At 34.0% G+C, this 16031-nt stretch overlaps 1 protein-coding gene across 5 annotated transcripts in view; it reads right to left on the reverse strand.

Annotated features, from left to right (window-relative positions):
• KCNT2 (potassium sodium-activated channel subfamily T member 2) overlaps positions 1–16031 on the reverse strand; it is a 348393-nt gene that overhangs the window by 166516 nt on the left and 165846 nt on the right. For all 5 annotated transcript variants that reach the window (XM_058533726.1, XM_058533725.1, XM_058533723.1 and 2 more), the window contains one exon: positions 7181–7289. In XM_058533726.1, coding sequence (XP_058389709.1) covers positions 7181–7289 — 109 coding nt within the window. The remainder of the gene's footprint in view (positions 1–7180; positions 7290–16031) is intronic.

Raw genomic sequence — 16031 nt, forward strand, 5'->3', positions numbered from 1 at the left:
ATTTAGAAGCAGCTAAGATAATTTCCAATATTTATATCACTTGGAAATATTTTTCCACTCTCTTTTTTTGGTAGGAAAAAGTGAGGCTTTGGAATGTCTGGTGTTTCAGAAAAAAATCAATGGTGACTAAAGTGAGACAAGACCTTCATTTTTTAGCCAAATCATTACTCCAAGATGTGTGTGTGTATTTGCACACGTGTGTGTGGGGCTAGTTTAAACCATATTGTTTTTATAATGGTAGCCTTGACTAGCTACTATAAAAATATATATATATTTACACAATACTGTCAATGATATTGTTAAAAAGTATTTTCTTTTGCCTATACTTTTAGTTTTTATTGCCACTGATTTTTTTTTTTTTTTTTAATTCCCCAAACTAACTCCTACTGTTCTAGTATAATGAATCATTCTTCCAGGCAAGTTTTAGTTGTGAAGTGGAAAGTATTTCATTCAGTCAACACTGTACTACTAAGGTATGATTCTTTCTTTCATTCATGAACTTTAATTCAAATCGTGTTACTTATGAAATATCATTCTCAACACATGGAAAATAAAATTCATAGAAAATTCACAAATTCATTTACAAATTGATTTTTACATTCTTTACTCCTACCTGTGGCTGAAAATCTACCAATTTGATTTTTATGTCTTCTTTCATCTATTAAAATGAAGTGGGAAATTTTCAGGGGACCCAGCAGTCAAAAGAAAATTAGTTGACAAAGAAAAGGAATTGAATATACACAGATGACATAACACTTTGTTTGGGGGGTGGGGATAGAGTGGTAACCTAAATTTAGCAAGTAATTTACTCATATAACACAGATTCATCTCCCACTGATTTTCTGAGTAATTTTATCTGACTAGGAGACAAATAGCACACATCTTTCAGATTCAACTGACTAATTTGAGAGCATAGTTTATTCTTTAAGTTCATTCAAGGCTTTTCAATAAAGCACTTCTTTGGGGCCAGCCTCATGGCATAGTGGTTAAGTTTGGTGAGTTCTACTTTGGCCGCCCCAAGTTCATGGATTGAGATGCTGAGCACAGACCTACACCACTCATTGGCCATGCTTTGGCAGCATCCTACATGTAAAAAGTAGAGGGAGATTGGCACAGATGTTAGCTCAGGGCTAATCTTCCTCAGCAAAAAAAAAAAAAAAAGTTCTTTGCTAGTAAAGTTCTTTTTTTTTTTTAAATAATTTTTGGAATGTAGAGTGGAGAAAGAGATAGGGGTTTGGTTTTATTTTGATTAAATTTGGACTAAAGAAACAGTTGGAAAACCGAACTACTATAACGTTTTGCCTTTTTCATCATGGTTTTGCCACTAAGGGTAGACAATTTATGAAGGGCTCAATGATGTGGAGGCATCACCTTTTTTCCAGCTGATTTCAGATCAGATATTTGACCTTGGAGAGGCTTTACTAGAATTGCTAGTCCCACAAGAGGTTGACAGAGAACACATGAAGTTGTAAAACCACATTTTTATATTAGTCATAGCTGTAGAATGCTACCATTACCTCCTCCTATGTTTTAGTACCAATTACCATGCTTCAAAGAGAAGTGTATTGATAAGAAGATTTCTCATTGGAAAACAGATTTAACATAACCAAAGCTACATGACCATTTGGCTTTTGATCTACAGAGGTTGACAAAAAATAATCCACCAGAATGTTTTAAAAATAATGATATTGTAAAAGAATGTTGACATCAGTGTATTGGAAAGAGGAAACTAGTGAGTTTAGGAGGAGACATTTAACCAGTGACATTGGAGGTATGAAGACGTGGCTGCCTACCTTGAACACACAAATGGCAATCTCTATTGCAAATGTGAGGGATACGAAGAGCATCAGTAAGCTTAGAGATACACCTTGTGAACACCCAGGTAAAAAGGGAAGGGGAGGGTTTTGAAATAGCCTAAATGAAACAACATCATGGAAAGGACTAGGGTTGTGTGATTGGACAAGCCTGAGATATTCAGGGAGTGTAACCTACAGGACTCGATGGATTGGATGCCAACGATGGAAGAATGACACATAGGGTTTTCGCTTGTGTTCTAACTAGATGGTGCTGGGAAGAATGGGGGAGAAACAGACTTTAGGTGAGGGAAAATCAGTAACTATTTCTAGATATCTTAATTTTGAGACCAGTATTAGAAACATGGGAGGGTAGACTGACTATGCAGTTAGAGATACAAGGCTGGAGCTCATGGTAGATAATGAGGGAAAGATTTAATTTTGGAAATCATATAAATGGATGAACTCCCTTAAGGAAAAGATATATAGGGAAAAAAGAAAATTATTTTGAATTTTCTTTGTAGAGAATCTTATGAAATGTGGATAATGGCAATTTTATTTCTTGATTTCCAATGCTTATTCTTCTATTCATTTTTGCAGCCTTTCTGCACTCCTTTGGATTTCCAGGAAAATGCTGAGTAAAAGTGGTTTTAATAGGCACCCTTGTTTGTACCTAATCTTAAGGATAGAATTTCAATATGTGATCATTAAATATTCTTTTTTCCTCTAGGTTATTTTTTAGCTTACTTGCCTTAGGTTAAGGAGTTCTTTAACCCATAGAAAGCTATACTTTTTCTTTCTTTCTTTTTCTTTTTTTTAAATTGTGAATGGATATTGAATTCTCTCTTAAAAACTTTTTTTGTAACCATTGAAATGATGATAATATTTTCTCCTTTAACATGATCTATTTCTGGAATAATTTCAACTTTGTGATGATATTTTTTAAATACATTACTTTGTTCATTTTGCTAATATATTTCATATAATTTTCAACTATATTAATCAATTAAATTGGTCTCTAATTATCATTTCTGATACTATACTTAATGTTTTGTATCAAGACTATGTCAGCCCCATAAAATGAGCTGGGGAGATAGCTTTCTTTTTCTACTCTCTGGAAAATATGTGCATGCTGAGATTTATGTGCTTCTTGAATGTCTATAATAAGCTGTTTGTAAGACATCACAGGCAATTCTCAGTTACTTTTCCTGGAAACAAAGATAATACAGACTTGTCTGGAGGGTGAGAAATAGGCACTCAAGATTAAGGATAATCATCAATTTGATAGGTACCAATTATTAGTGGTTGATGTTCTTCTGAGTATTTTTTTTTAATTATAACAGCTTATGGGATAGTGTCTCTTATTATCCTCATTTAACATATCATATAAATCAAGCTTAAAGAGATTAGGAAGCCTGAGGTCATTCAGTTAATATACAGTAGAGTGAAAATTTGACTGAGGATGATCTCAATCCAGAATTTGCAATATAAATCTCTTTACTTTGACAAATTTATCATAAAAAGGATAAATTGCTGAAAGTAAACATTGTTTTTCTAAGAGCCAATTTGAGTTTATTCCCTCTTAGGAAATTTGTGATGTTAAAAATAAATTATCTGTGACATATATTTTTATGTTGAATGTTGAGTCTCATTACAATTTGCAATGTACTTGTATACAGTACATTGTACATTGTAGTGTTGGTTTAAATGCAGAAATCTCTTCTCAAAACTATTTTTCTACTGAGGATTTTATTCCTTTTGTCTATCTCTAGGCTTACTATTTTTACCTTCCTCTCTTGGTGATATGAGTAAGAGCATATCTTTTCTATAGCTGAAATCATGTCCATATGGACTTTTCCCCTGTGATTCTGATCAAAGTGCAGAAGATTATTTTAATTATAATTAAGAGTATAATAATTAACATAATAATTCATTCAAATAATAGTGTAACAATTCAATACTTTAATGAATGCCTACAGTCACTTCGTTTAGGAGGAAAGGACTATAAATGATATGAATGGTAGACCTGCATAAAGTAACAGTTGCTAGGTTGCTACATTGTTTTTGCTTTCCAATATTTTATATACTTGTAAGTCAAATTCTGAAGTTTCTCTTTTTCATCTTTTGAAATCATGGATTTTACTTTTTAAAAATACATAAATTATAATCATAGTAGCAGTTCCACAATTTAGGGTGTATTGAAGAAGGTATTTATTTATTTTTGTGTGTGTGTGTGTGTGAGGAAGATCAGCCCTGAGCTAACATCCATGCTAATCCTCCTCTTTTTGCTGAGGAAGACTGGCCCTGAGCTAACATCTATTGCCAATCCTCCTCCCTTTTTTTTTTTCCCCAAAGCCCCAGCAGATAGTTGTATGTCATAGTTGCACATCCTTCTAGTTTCTGTATGTGGGACAAGGCCTCAGCATGGTGGGAGAAGCGGTGCACTGGTGCGCGCGGGGGATCGGAACCCGGGCCGCCAATAGCAGAGCCCGCGCACTTAACTGCTAAGCCACGGGGCCGGCCCTGAAGAGGCTATTTAAATAAATGGAAATAAAAATATCTCATTTTATATCTTGTGATAACTGGAATTGTGCCATTAAGACTCATGAGAATACAAGAACAAAAATATAGTGAATATTATCAAGTGAATACGACTTAAGATTAAAGCAATTATTATTTTATTACAAACTACATTAGTTATCTATTGCTAAATAACAAATAACTATAAAACTTAGTGACCTAAAACAACTAACACTTTATTTCTCAAAATTCTCTGGGTCTGCCTGATTCCTTGGGTTGGCTAGTGGGTAAATAGGGAGCTAGAGAGGTGAGGTGCCTGAGATGGATGAGCATCACTTTCCACGCGAATTTCACCCTTACAGAGGCTAAATTAGGATTCTTCACATGCAGTCTCTGGGCAGTGTTCCAATGAAGGGAAAGCAGAAGCTGTATGGCCTTTTGAGGTGTAGCTTCTAAAGTCATACAGTATAACTTTTGTCACACTCTATTGATCAAAGCAAGTCACAAAACCAGCCAATATTCAAAAGGGGGAAATATATTTCACCTCCTTGTGGAATAAGCTGCAAAGTCACATCAGAACAGGACACAGACACGGGGAGCATGATTCATTGACGAACATTATTTTAACAATTTACCACACATACTAAGTGACAGCTTGATACACTGGTTTTTGAAAGGTAAAGTCCATAATCTTTTTAACTTCATGCTGAGATATAAAATATACTACTCTATTGGTTTGAGAGTCTCATGTGTCACCCCAAACTGTTTTTTATGGCATTTTAATGAAACTAGGATGCTTTCATCTTTTCATAATATAAAAAGAGCTCCTCTGAGATGTTGTAATCTTAGTCATAAAAGAATACAGAAATTATTAAAAGGAATTTCAGCAGGTGCCATAAATGAAAAATATTGAGATAAACTATTGGGATACAACTTTTAAATGTTCCATTCATTTCAATGAGTTTATTAAAATAATGGCAAAATAAGAATATGAAAGAGAATCAATGCAAATAGTCTTTGTAATTTTCTGTTTGTAAAAGTAGACTATTTCAGTGAGTTTAATCTATCTGTTGTGAGCATATCAACAGCTTGCTAGGGAAGAACTAAAGTCTATTCTGAATTTTAGTTTTAACACATTCAAAATTACATATTGTCTTCCCAAACTACAGTTTAAGATCCACATTCAATACCCACTTATTGAGCACCTAATAAGTTTCAGACATTATTTAATCCTTACTGCTAATTTTAACCAATAGAATACAGACATCATATACTATGGCCATGTAACAGGAGAGGAAAATAGGGCTCAGGATACTAATTTGCCTAGCTAAATCTTAAGTGGTGACACTTGAATATAAATTCATATGTTTAGAACTTTGCCCAGTGTTTATAACATTACTGCCTTCCTAAAAATTTTTCATAGCAAGTAATTACCAGATATGATAAAAATTTGCAAAAATATTCCTTTTGCTAAATAACAATAAAAATAAGGCAGCTTAGTGGCAAAGGTCTTTTTGATAAATAATCGGCATTTCTTAAATGCTAGTTACATATATAACAGGTATTAAATAGAGTACTTTACATGTATTTTTCCATTTAATTTCACAAAGTCGTTTACAGAGAAAGTACCGTTATTTTTAATTTTCACTTTAGGGAACAGGCTTAAAGAAACCCTGGCACCATCTCAAACATTTAAATCAGAATATCTATGATGAGCACTTAAAAAAAAAATCTTCCAAAGAGATACTAAAATGCAGCCAAAGTTGAGAGCTATCGCTTTAAGTTGTTTGCTATACATTTTTAGAAAAAATTTATGTCATTAGTAATGAGGCTAAAAGATAAAAGACAGAGCACATTGAATACCAATAATCTTACGGTTTTCTTATCATTACTTAAAAATGTCTTAGTGTTTATAATTTTTCATTTAAACATCATGTACTAATAGGTAAGCATTTTAAGATACATGAATACATCTTCTGAAGGAAATACATTTTGTTAACACACAGTTAAAATGATTTACATTTTAATGGCTTTTGAAGCTTTAGGCTGTTAAGGTGAAATATAATATTAAAAAACAAGGTTGTTATATTTGAAAAAACAATGTATGTAAGTTACTGCCTGGACCAAAATTAGTTCATACAGAAGCATTTAGGAAAAAAATAAAATATCATTTTACTGTTCAATTTCCTAACATTTTAAAGTATAATCTCATACTTTCACATATATTCACATACGTGAATAATTACTTTAAAAGCAGTGCCTCCATGAAAAACTCACATATATCTTTTCTTGAATTGTTTTCCAAATATACCCCCAAATTAAACCTATTTAAATGTACTTGAATACATTTTAAAATATGACTCTGTTGATGGTAAGTTTACACGTATATTAAATAATCTATAGCAAAGTATTATCTATCTATGTGTAAACGTTAACCATAAATTAATAGATATAGCATTTTAAATCTGTGTCTCTATTATGCACAAAAATTTTTACAATGTTATAAACCAATGTTACTGCAATAAACAAAAAATTAAAAAAATAAAAAATAAAAAAATAAACCTCTACAACGAAAAAAAAAAATCAGTGCTAATGTATTTAGGCTTACCAAGGTATCCACTAAGTTTAGTTGCTAAAATCACTAAATTATATAAAGAAGTAAAGATTCAACCCAAAACATTATCTTCTCACATTTGAAACTGAATAAATTCTCTTATAACAAGTAGATGATAAAAAAGAAATCCTTCTGTTTCACCGAATCATGAATATGAATATATTAAGTTGCTGCTAACTTCAGAGACATAACTCTTACAATCACAATGGGAGTTTGAGGAAATTCAAAGTATCTCATTCGAGATTAAACTTACCAGCAAATTTGATATGGAATTTATTTTCAGGCTTTAATATCTGGACATACAAAGGGCAATTTGGAGCAAAATCTTTTACAGCCCATGCTCTCAAAATTGTTTGGTGGTCCTGAAATGATAAATATCAAAATATCCTGAAATAAATAGGAAAATTTATAATATATAAAGAAAAAACCGTCCATCAGTGTGTTAAATGGTCACATCAACAGTTTAAAATTAAACATACAGAATAATTCATTGTGAGGACTTATTTTTAAAGATACTTATTATTTTTACAGAATAGAGTAACAGCATCGAATCGAACCAGTGCTAATGACCAGCACTTAGAAAATTAGCAGAGATTAAGGCAGGATGCTCTTGACAAGCTCAAAACTAATTTTTCCAGAAAATAATTGAGGATCAGAAGCCTTCAGAAATGCAGCATAACTAAAAGTTTGTAGTAACAGTTTCCATGAAAAAAAATATGGATTTATAATAATTTCAACATGCTTAGGAAGATTGGTAAAAGGGGAATGACCATACATGTAGAGAAGACATTATTTTACTTTTTTATGTAACAGCAAAAGTAAAAGGATTTTGACTCTGGGGGTGTGTGAGTGTGCATGCACGTGTGTGTGTGTTGGAAGAGATCAATAACTCTCAGATATTAAAAAAAATCAAAAAAAGTTTAAAAATTATGCTAAGACTTAGAAAAGAAGTGAAAATCATGTTTAACATGAAATATTACAAATAGTGTCACCTCATAAATTATTATTTACCAACTGAATAAATCAAAGCAAATTATAAGAGAAATATGCCACATAATTAGCTAATACATTTTGAAAAGAGAAGCAAAAACATGTTCTAGGTTAGCACTGGTCCATACACCAGCCATTAGCCACATGTAGCTGTTTAAATTTAAATTAACTAAAATGAATTAAAATTAAGAATTCAGTTCCTGTATCACACTAGCCATATTTCAAGTGTTCAAAGCCACATTTGGCTAATTCAAAGCTATCTTGGACAGTGTAGATATAGAGCATTTTCATCGTCACAGACAGTTCTGTTTGACAATATTGTTAGGGAAAGAAAAGAAGGATTAGAAATACAGATGGATATGAGAGATTGCTTATAGAAGTGCAGAAAGAAGCTGTTGTCAACGGCTGGTAACTTTAAGTTACGTGCAAGTTGATGAATAGTAAACCAGAATTCCTTAAGTGAACAATGTGCCTCTTCCAGCAAACATTCAAAACGTGACAATGAGCCTAATTAAGCGTGATGATTAATTTTATGTGTAACTTCACCGGGCCATGGGGTGCCCAGGTAGCTGGTTAAATATTATTCTGCTGGGTGGGAAATCCCAGAAAAGGGACAGGCAGAGAACAGAAACCACAAATTCTGTGTATAAATTTACACAACATTGGCTGACTTCTGAACCATGCATGCATGGGGCAGAATAAAAGCAATCTCAACTGAGAATTGAATCATTGCCAGCTGCTAGGCTGATAGCGTTTGCATTTTGAGTTGAACCAAATTAACTGTTTGCTTAAACAAGAACTTCAACACTCTTTGGAAGAATATAAGAGAATCCAAGGCTCCACAACGTAACATAATATCCAGAATACACTGCAAAATTACTCAACATTTGAAGTGCCAGGAAAATGTGACCTGTTGTCACGGGAAACAAACAAAACAATATCCAACAGATGTTAGACTCTAAATGATCTAGATGTTTGAATTATCAGACAAGGACTTAAAGCAGTACTACAAGTATGATCAATGAGGTAAAGGGAATATGCTCACAATAAATAGAGAAAACCTCAGCATAGTAAGGGAAAATATTCAGAAAATTAAACAAAAAGCTAAAATATCTGAAAAATATTCACGGAGTGTCTTTGAAATAGAATGGAGATGATATAGGAAGAGTCAATGAACTTGATCATAGATCAATAGAATTTACCCAACTTGAAAAACAAAGGGAAAAGGGATGAAAAAAGAATTCAAGGACTTGTGGAACAGTGTAAAAATGTTTTACATAACATAATTGGATTCCCAGGAAGCAAACAAAAGAAAAATAGGGCAGAAAATGATTTGAAGAAATAATGGCTGGAAACTTCCCAATTCTGTAAAAGCCATAAATTTACAAGTTAAAGGAGCTCAGCAAATCCAAATGACATAAACAAAAAGATTACCATACGTAAGCACATTGTAATCAAATTATCAAAAAATAAAGATAAAGATAATATTTTGAAAGCAGCCAAAGAAAAACAGTCGTATGACCAAGGACTCTCATCAGAAATCATGGAAACCAGGTGACAATGAAACAATGACACCAGAGGGAAAGACAGAACTTCAGAAATCAAACAAGAGTATCAAAAATGGTTAATATTTGGGGCCAGCCCCACGGCCTAGTGGTTAAGTTCGGCATGTTCCACTTCAGCAGCGCGGGTTCAGTTCTCAGTCTCAGACCTACACCACTCGTCAGCTGCCATGCCGTGGCAGCGACTCACATACAAAATAGAGGAAGATTGGCATGGATGTTACCTCAGGGCAAATCTTCCTCAGTTAAAAAAAAAAAAGGTTAATATCTGAGTGGATACAAAAGACTACTGTGAGGTTTCAAATTTATGAATATAACCAACATCTGACAACTATAACAGAAAGGACAGTAAAAGAGGAATAAATGCAAAGTTTCTAATTTAACCAGTTGCAGAATATTAACATGAAGTAAACTATGAAAAGTTGGATGTAGGTCCAACTAAATTGTTTTGTTTTTTCCCCACTGATTTTTGTTCCTCTGTTTCCTCTTTTCTACTTTATTTTATTATTTGATGTTTTTTTTTTCCTTTAGGAATTCAAGTTTAATATACCTATTTGCTTTTTAGACATATCCTTCAAATTTTTTTTAGTGACTGCTCTAGGGACTATAATACACAACCATAACTTTTGAATGATGACATTAAAGGTTAATGGACTAAACATACTAACACATAAAGAATATCAAAAGGACAAAAACAGTAAGACCCAATTCTAAGCTACTTGGGAGAGATGCATTTTAAATATAAAGTTACTGATAGGGTAAAAGCAGTAAATGATAAGAAAACAAACAACTAAATTAAAAAATGGGCAAAAGATCTGAACAGACACCTCACCAAAGAAGAAAAACAGATGACAAATAAGCATGTGAAAAGATGCTCAACATCATATGTCATTAGGGAATTGCAAATTAAAACAAGAATGAAATACCACGACACACCTACTAGAATAACTAAAATCCAAAACACTGACAGCACCAAATACTGGTGAGGATGTGGAGCAGTAGGAAGTCTCATTCATTGCTGGTGGGAATGCAAAATGGCGCAACCACTTTGGAAGACAGTCTGCAGTTTCTTATAAAACTAAACATACTCTTACCATATAATCCAACAACCGGTAATCCTTGGTATTTACTCAAATGATTTAACCACACAAAAGCCTGCATTTGATTGTTTACAGCAACTTTATTCATAATTGCAAACACTTGGATGCAACCAAGATGTCCTTTGATAGGTGACCGGTTAAATAAACTGGTACATCCAGACAATGCAATATTATTCAGTAATAAAAAAGAGCTATAAAGCCATGAAAAGACACGCAGGAAACTCAAATGCTTATTGCTAAATGAAAAGAACCAATCTGAAAAGGCTACCTACTGTATGATTCCAACTATACAACATCTGGAAAAGGTAAAACTGGAAAGAGTAAAAAGTTCAGTGTTTTCTAGGAGCTTGGCAGAGTGGGGGAGGGGGAAGAGAGGGATGAACAAGTGTAGTACAGGGGGTTTTTAGGGCAGTGAAACTAATTTGTATGATATTGTGAATGGCAGATACATATCATTATACATTTGTCAAAACCCATAGAATATACAATGCAAAGAGTGAACCCTAATGTAAACTATGGACTTGAGTTAAAAACAATGGATCAATATTTGCTCATTAATTGTCACAAATGTACCACAATAATACCCGATGTCAATAATAGGAGATATGGGGGGAGGGGGTGTATGGGAATTCTCTATGTTTTTTGCTCAATTTTTCTGTAAACCCAAAACTGCTCAAAAAAATTTAAAAAAAAAAGCGGGAAAAGTTGAGCTTCAAAGTCACAAATTAGAAGTGAGCTTCTACTCTTACTCCAGAATTACAAACTGTGTAAAGAAAAGTTACTAAATGGATCTGATTCTCAGACTGAAATTTTGAATTTTTCTGGTAAAATGGATGTGGACAGCTCGCTCTTCTTATTTTACTTGACTCAAGGCAACATGTGACATATAGACCACTGACTTCTTCTCTGGTTTCTCTGACACTGTGTCCCTGGTTGTCCTTTGACCTTCTTGTCCCAAATTGAACTATCTTCCTGCTGGTAATTATTCCTTTTCCCAGAGGTGTATGCTACCGGACACCAAATCCTAAACTCCTCCGTCTCCCTTACCCCTACATTGAGTCAGTTCTCAAGTCTCATTGATTATGCCTCCTTAATATTGCTCTAATATGTCCACTTCTCCCCAACCTCACTGCCACAATCTGTGTCCGAATAAACTACTATCGCTTCTGGCTTGGAGTAAAGGCAACAGCCTGTAAGTCCACCGATCTATCTGAAGTTTCATATATTTTTTTTTACTAGTTTTTTGTTCTTAGATTTATTACACTTTCGAACTAAAATATGATTGTTGTATTTGGCTGCTTAAAATCCTACAGTGGTTTTCACCACTCTTAGCATCAGATGCAAACCTCTTAACAAGGCTTGCAAGACCCTTTATTAAACTGTCCCCAAACTACTTCCCTAGCCTTTGGACTCTTTATTCCACTGACAATGCATTCTCCACTCTTCAGTCTCCAGGACTTCTGACGTGACACAATTTGTCTGCAACCATTTGTTACTGACCCTAGTAAGCCTTTCTTCTACTTAAGTCCATGCTACTTGTTCCCATCATATTCTGTATCTGCCCTAACATAGCATTAACCCCACCTAATTTTTATTAAGTCGATGCCCACTAAACTGTAAGTTCCATGAAGACAAGGGCCAGGTCTATATTTTACTCACCCTGAGCACATCCCTAGCACCTAGTTTTCATTTGCATTTCACAGATGAATAAGAAAAACAGTATTTACTTCATAGAGATATTGTGAGCATTAAATGAGATAATACAAAGAGCATTAGGTGCATGACAGTATAGTAAATATCTCAATTCAGTGGATAAATGGATGGAATGAAGTACTTATCCTAAAGGCCCATAAATCTTCCTTGTTTTATTCATGCATTGTGCCCTATCAAGATATAATAAACATCTATGATCCTGTGAGTGGAGCAATTAAGGAAAAAGGAAATCAGTATACTACGTCATAAATGTCACATGAGGAACAGAAAATAAATATTTTCCTGATATAGATAATAAAACTGGCACAAAAACAAGATTTTTAATTCATTCTTCTAAAAGCAGAGGATGATATTGATTTTATTTTTTTACTTTCCTTGCTGACAAATTCATCCTTACATCAGATACGCTACACTTAATTGTAATCAAAAAGTAAAAGTATCGACTGTGACAATGTTGGAATAGACAGCCTATAATTATAATAGAAGGTAACATAGAGTGTTATCGGGTCAGCAGATAATACTCCTGTGAAAACAGAATATTTCATCTCAAGTCAGTTTATCTAAAAATCAAACTGACTAAAATGTCAGTAAACATAAAATTCAACTTGTATAATTTGAAGTATCTAAAAATCATTTGCTGGCATTCTAAGGATTTAAAATAAATTACTTTAACTATGGCAGGGATTTTTTTACTGAACTCCAAATGACCCATGAAAGAACTCAGACATTGTAGATGAAATTTTGTACATGAACTGTTTCCCAGTCCTCTATGAGAATTTGTAATTTTCATTTGATTTTCCATTACAGTTTATGACCCAGAAAATGGTAAGACCTTGGTCTGACCAAAGGTCACTTTCAACCCAATTTTCAATTTATAATATATATTTGTAGCAGTCAGCATATGATAGACTTTTTTTTTTTATATTTTGAGTATATTTTGCTAACTTACCTATTGGGCATTTTATTTTTTTAGGATCGCTAATTTATAAAGTAAAATTGAATTATTTAACTTAAAATAATATATGTAAATAAATTTGTCCCCAACTTACAGGCAATTTGAAGAAAGTAGACACAACACTTAATAGAGTGTGTATATATATATTATTATTTACATATACATAAATTATAAACATATATATTATATACACATATATATATTATCCTATGGGTCACTGAGGGTGGTCTTATTTCTTTCTTTGCTCTTCTCTTTTTTTATTGTTTGCACTTCAGTTTGAATAGTTTATATCATGCATTCATGAAATTCACTGATATTTTCTTCTGCAGTGTTTAATCTACTCTTTAGCCCATCCAGTGGCATTTTCATTTACCGTATTTTAGTTTTCAGCTCTAGAATATCCTTTTTGAAGAAACAGTTTCCATGTCCCTCTTCAACATGCTCATGCTTTCACTCACGTTCTTGAGCATATTTCTAAAGTTACTTTAAAAGGTTTGCTAATTTCATCGTTTCTGTCACTGCTAGACCTTTTCACGTTGAGTGATTTGTTTTTTCTGGGCTATGGGACACATTTTCTGCTTCCTTGCATATCTGGTATTTTTTTTATTTGAGGCTGGCCATTTTGAATGGTACATTGTCGAGTCTCTAAATTTTTTGTTATCCTTCCAAGAGTGTTGAGTTTTGTTCTGGCAGGAAGTCACTTGTGGATAAGCTTTATCATTTTGAGGCTTGTTTTTAAGCTCTGTTAAGCTATTTTTAGAGTTCTTCTATTCTAGAATGACTTTACCCTTATACCTATAGTGTGGCCTTTCTGAAGTCTCTAATGAACATCTACGGTGTTCAACAAGGTCTCTCTACACTTTTTGGTCAGAAGTCTGTATTTCCTAACCCTGCACAAGTTTTGGTTCTTCTCCTACATCTCGCTGGTAGTTGTTCTTTTCCTAATTATTGTTCTTTGCCTGACCTCAGGAAGTCTCATCCTACACATATGTGGCTTATTATTCAGCCAAGTTTCAAGGGGACCCCTATGTAGATTACTTGAACTTTTTTATGCATAGCTCTCTCCTCTTGGTTCTCTGCTACGTACATTCCCACCGTCTCTCCTTTCTACTCAGATCTCTGTCTTCTCAGCTCAGGAAAACTGTCATGAACTGCTTGGATTCACTTTTTCTGCACCAGGATCTGGTAAATGCCTCCAGGTAGAAAGCAGAGTTGGTTTTAGGGCTGATCTCACTAGTTTCCTTCCCTTCATATATCAAAGTCCTGCACTGCCTGCTGTCCAGTCTGAAAATGATTGTTTTGTGTATTTTAACCAGTATTTTAAACATTTGTGTTGGGTTATTCCAGTCCTAACTACTCTTATATGGCCGGAAGCAGAAGAGTTTCCTATTTTCTTCTAAAGCTTGTTTCAGGCTAACTATCCAATATTCCACCACAAACTGCTTTTATTATGGTTACTAATGACTTCCATGTTGCCAAATCCAATGACCATTATTCAGTCCAAAGCATTGGAAACATTCTTTCTTTCTTTGAATGCATCTTTCACTTAGTTTGCAGAGCCCCACTTTCTGTTGGATCTCTTCCTTACTCATTTTTCTGTTTATTCTTCTTTGCTGAATTCTACTCCTCTTCATGACTTCTAAATAATGGACTGCACCTAGCTTCAGTCCAAAGACTCCTCTTCACTAGTTATATGTAATCTGTATGTGATCCCCTAGTCCTGCAGCTTTAAACTTCATCTATGTGTTATTACTCCCAAATTTATATCCTTAGTTTCCCCTGAGGGCAGGCGTTAAGAACAGAGCGCTCTGGCTATTTCAGAATGGTTCCTTTTCCCCTCCCCATGCTGGAGAAAGGGCTTTTTCTCAGATATTTACTCTGGGAACCTGGTTGAGCTCCTGGAGGTAAACCTCACTAAATTGTGGGCACCTCCAATGCCTGGGTCCTCCTGGAGTTTTTAATTCTCAGAGATGTCCACATGGAGCCTCTAGTAATTCATCCATTACAGTTCAGGTTTTCCTGCCTCCGCACTGGGTCTCATTGCCGTTTCCACTCTTGAGTCTCCATTCTGGTAAATTGTTAGTCTCTGTATTTGCCGACTAGTCTCTCCAATCTTGGAGGCAGTGGATTGCCCTGTGTGCTCACTTGTCTTACAGATCACGGAAGAGTTGTTGATTTTTCAGTCTGTTTAGCTTTTTACTTGTTGTGTGGACAGAGTGGTGACTTCCACACTCCTCACATGGGGAACAGGAAACCAGAAGTCTTCTGTTGGGTTTTTAAGGATTTACTTGCTCTCTCTATCCACTGACACCTTGCTACTCTGCTAAACTTTTCACAGATATGGTATGCTACCTCTTCGAACAATAGCTGTTGAATTCTACCTGTTTTACTAGGCTTCTGTTGGCATGAGCTGTAGCATCTCCTGAATCACAGATGTGAATAACATAGAATAATTTAATTAAGTTTTTGGATGAAAGATGAATTAAAAAATATATAAGTATATAAAAAATATATGCAGTTCAACTGAAAATCTATCCATTTGCTGGCATCTCAAGACTTAGATGGAGCTGGTACGAAGAGGAACCTGTTTATCTCCCCAAAGCAAAAGGCTCATTTCTTAGCCTAATGAACTTTTTCCTAGACAAAGAAATATTTCCAAATTCCACTTAATTAAAAATATTATCAGACCTATACACACACATAGTTCAAAAAGACAAATAATTTTACAAGCTTCATAACAGGTAAGAACACCCTCTCACACCATATTTCCACTTCACATAGGCA

The sequence above is a fragment of the Diceros bicornis genome, chromosome 38 (genome assembly GCF_020826845.1).
Source record: "Diceros bicornis minor isolate mBicDic1 chromosome 38, mDicBic1.mat.cur, whole genome shotgun sequence".
NCBI lineage: Eukaryota > Metazoa > Chordata > Mammalia > Perissodactyla > Rhinocerotidae > Diceros > Diceros bicornis.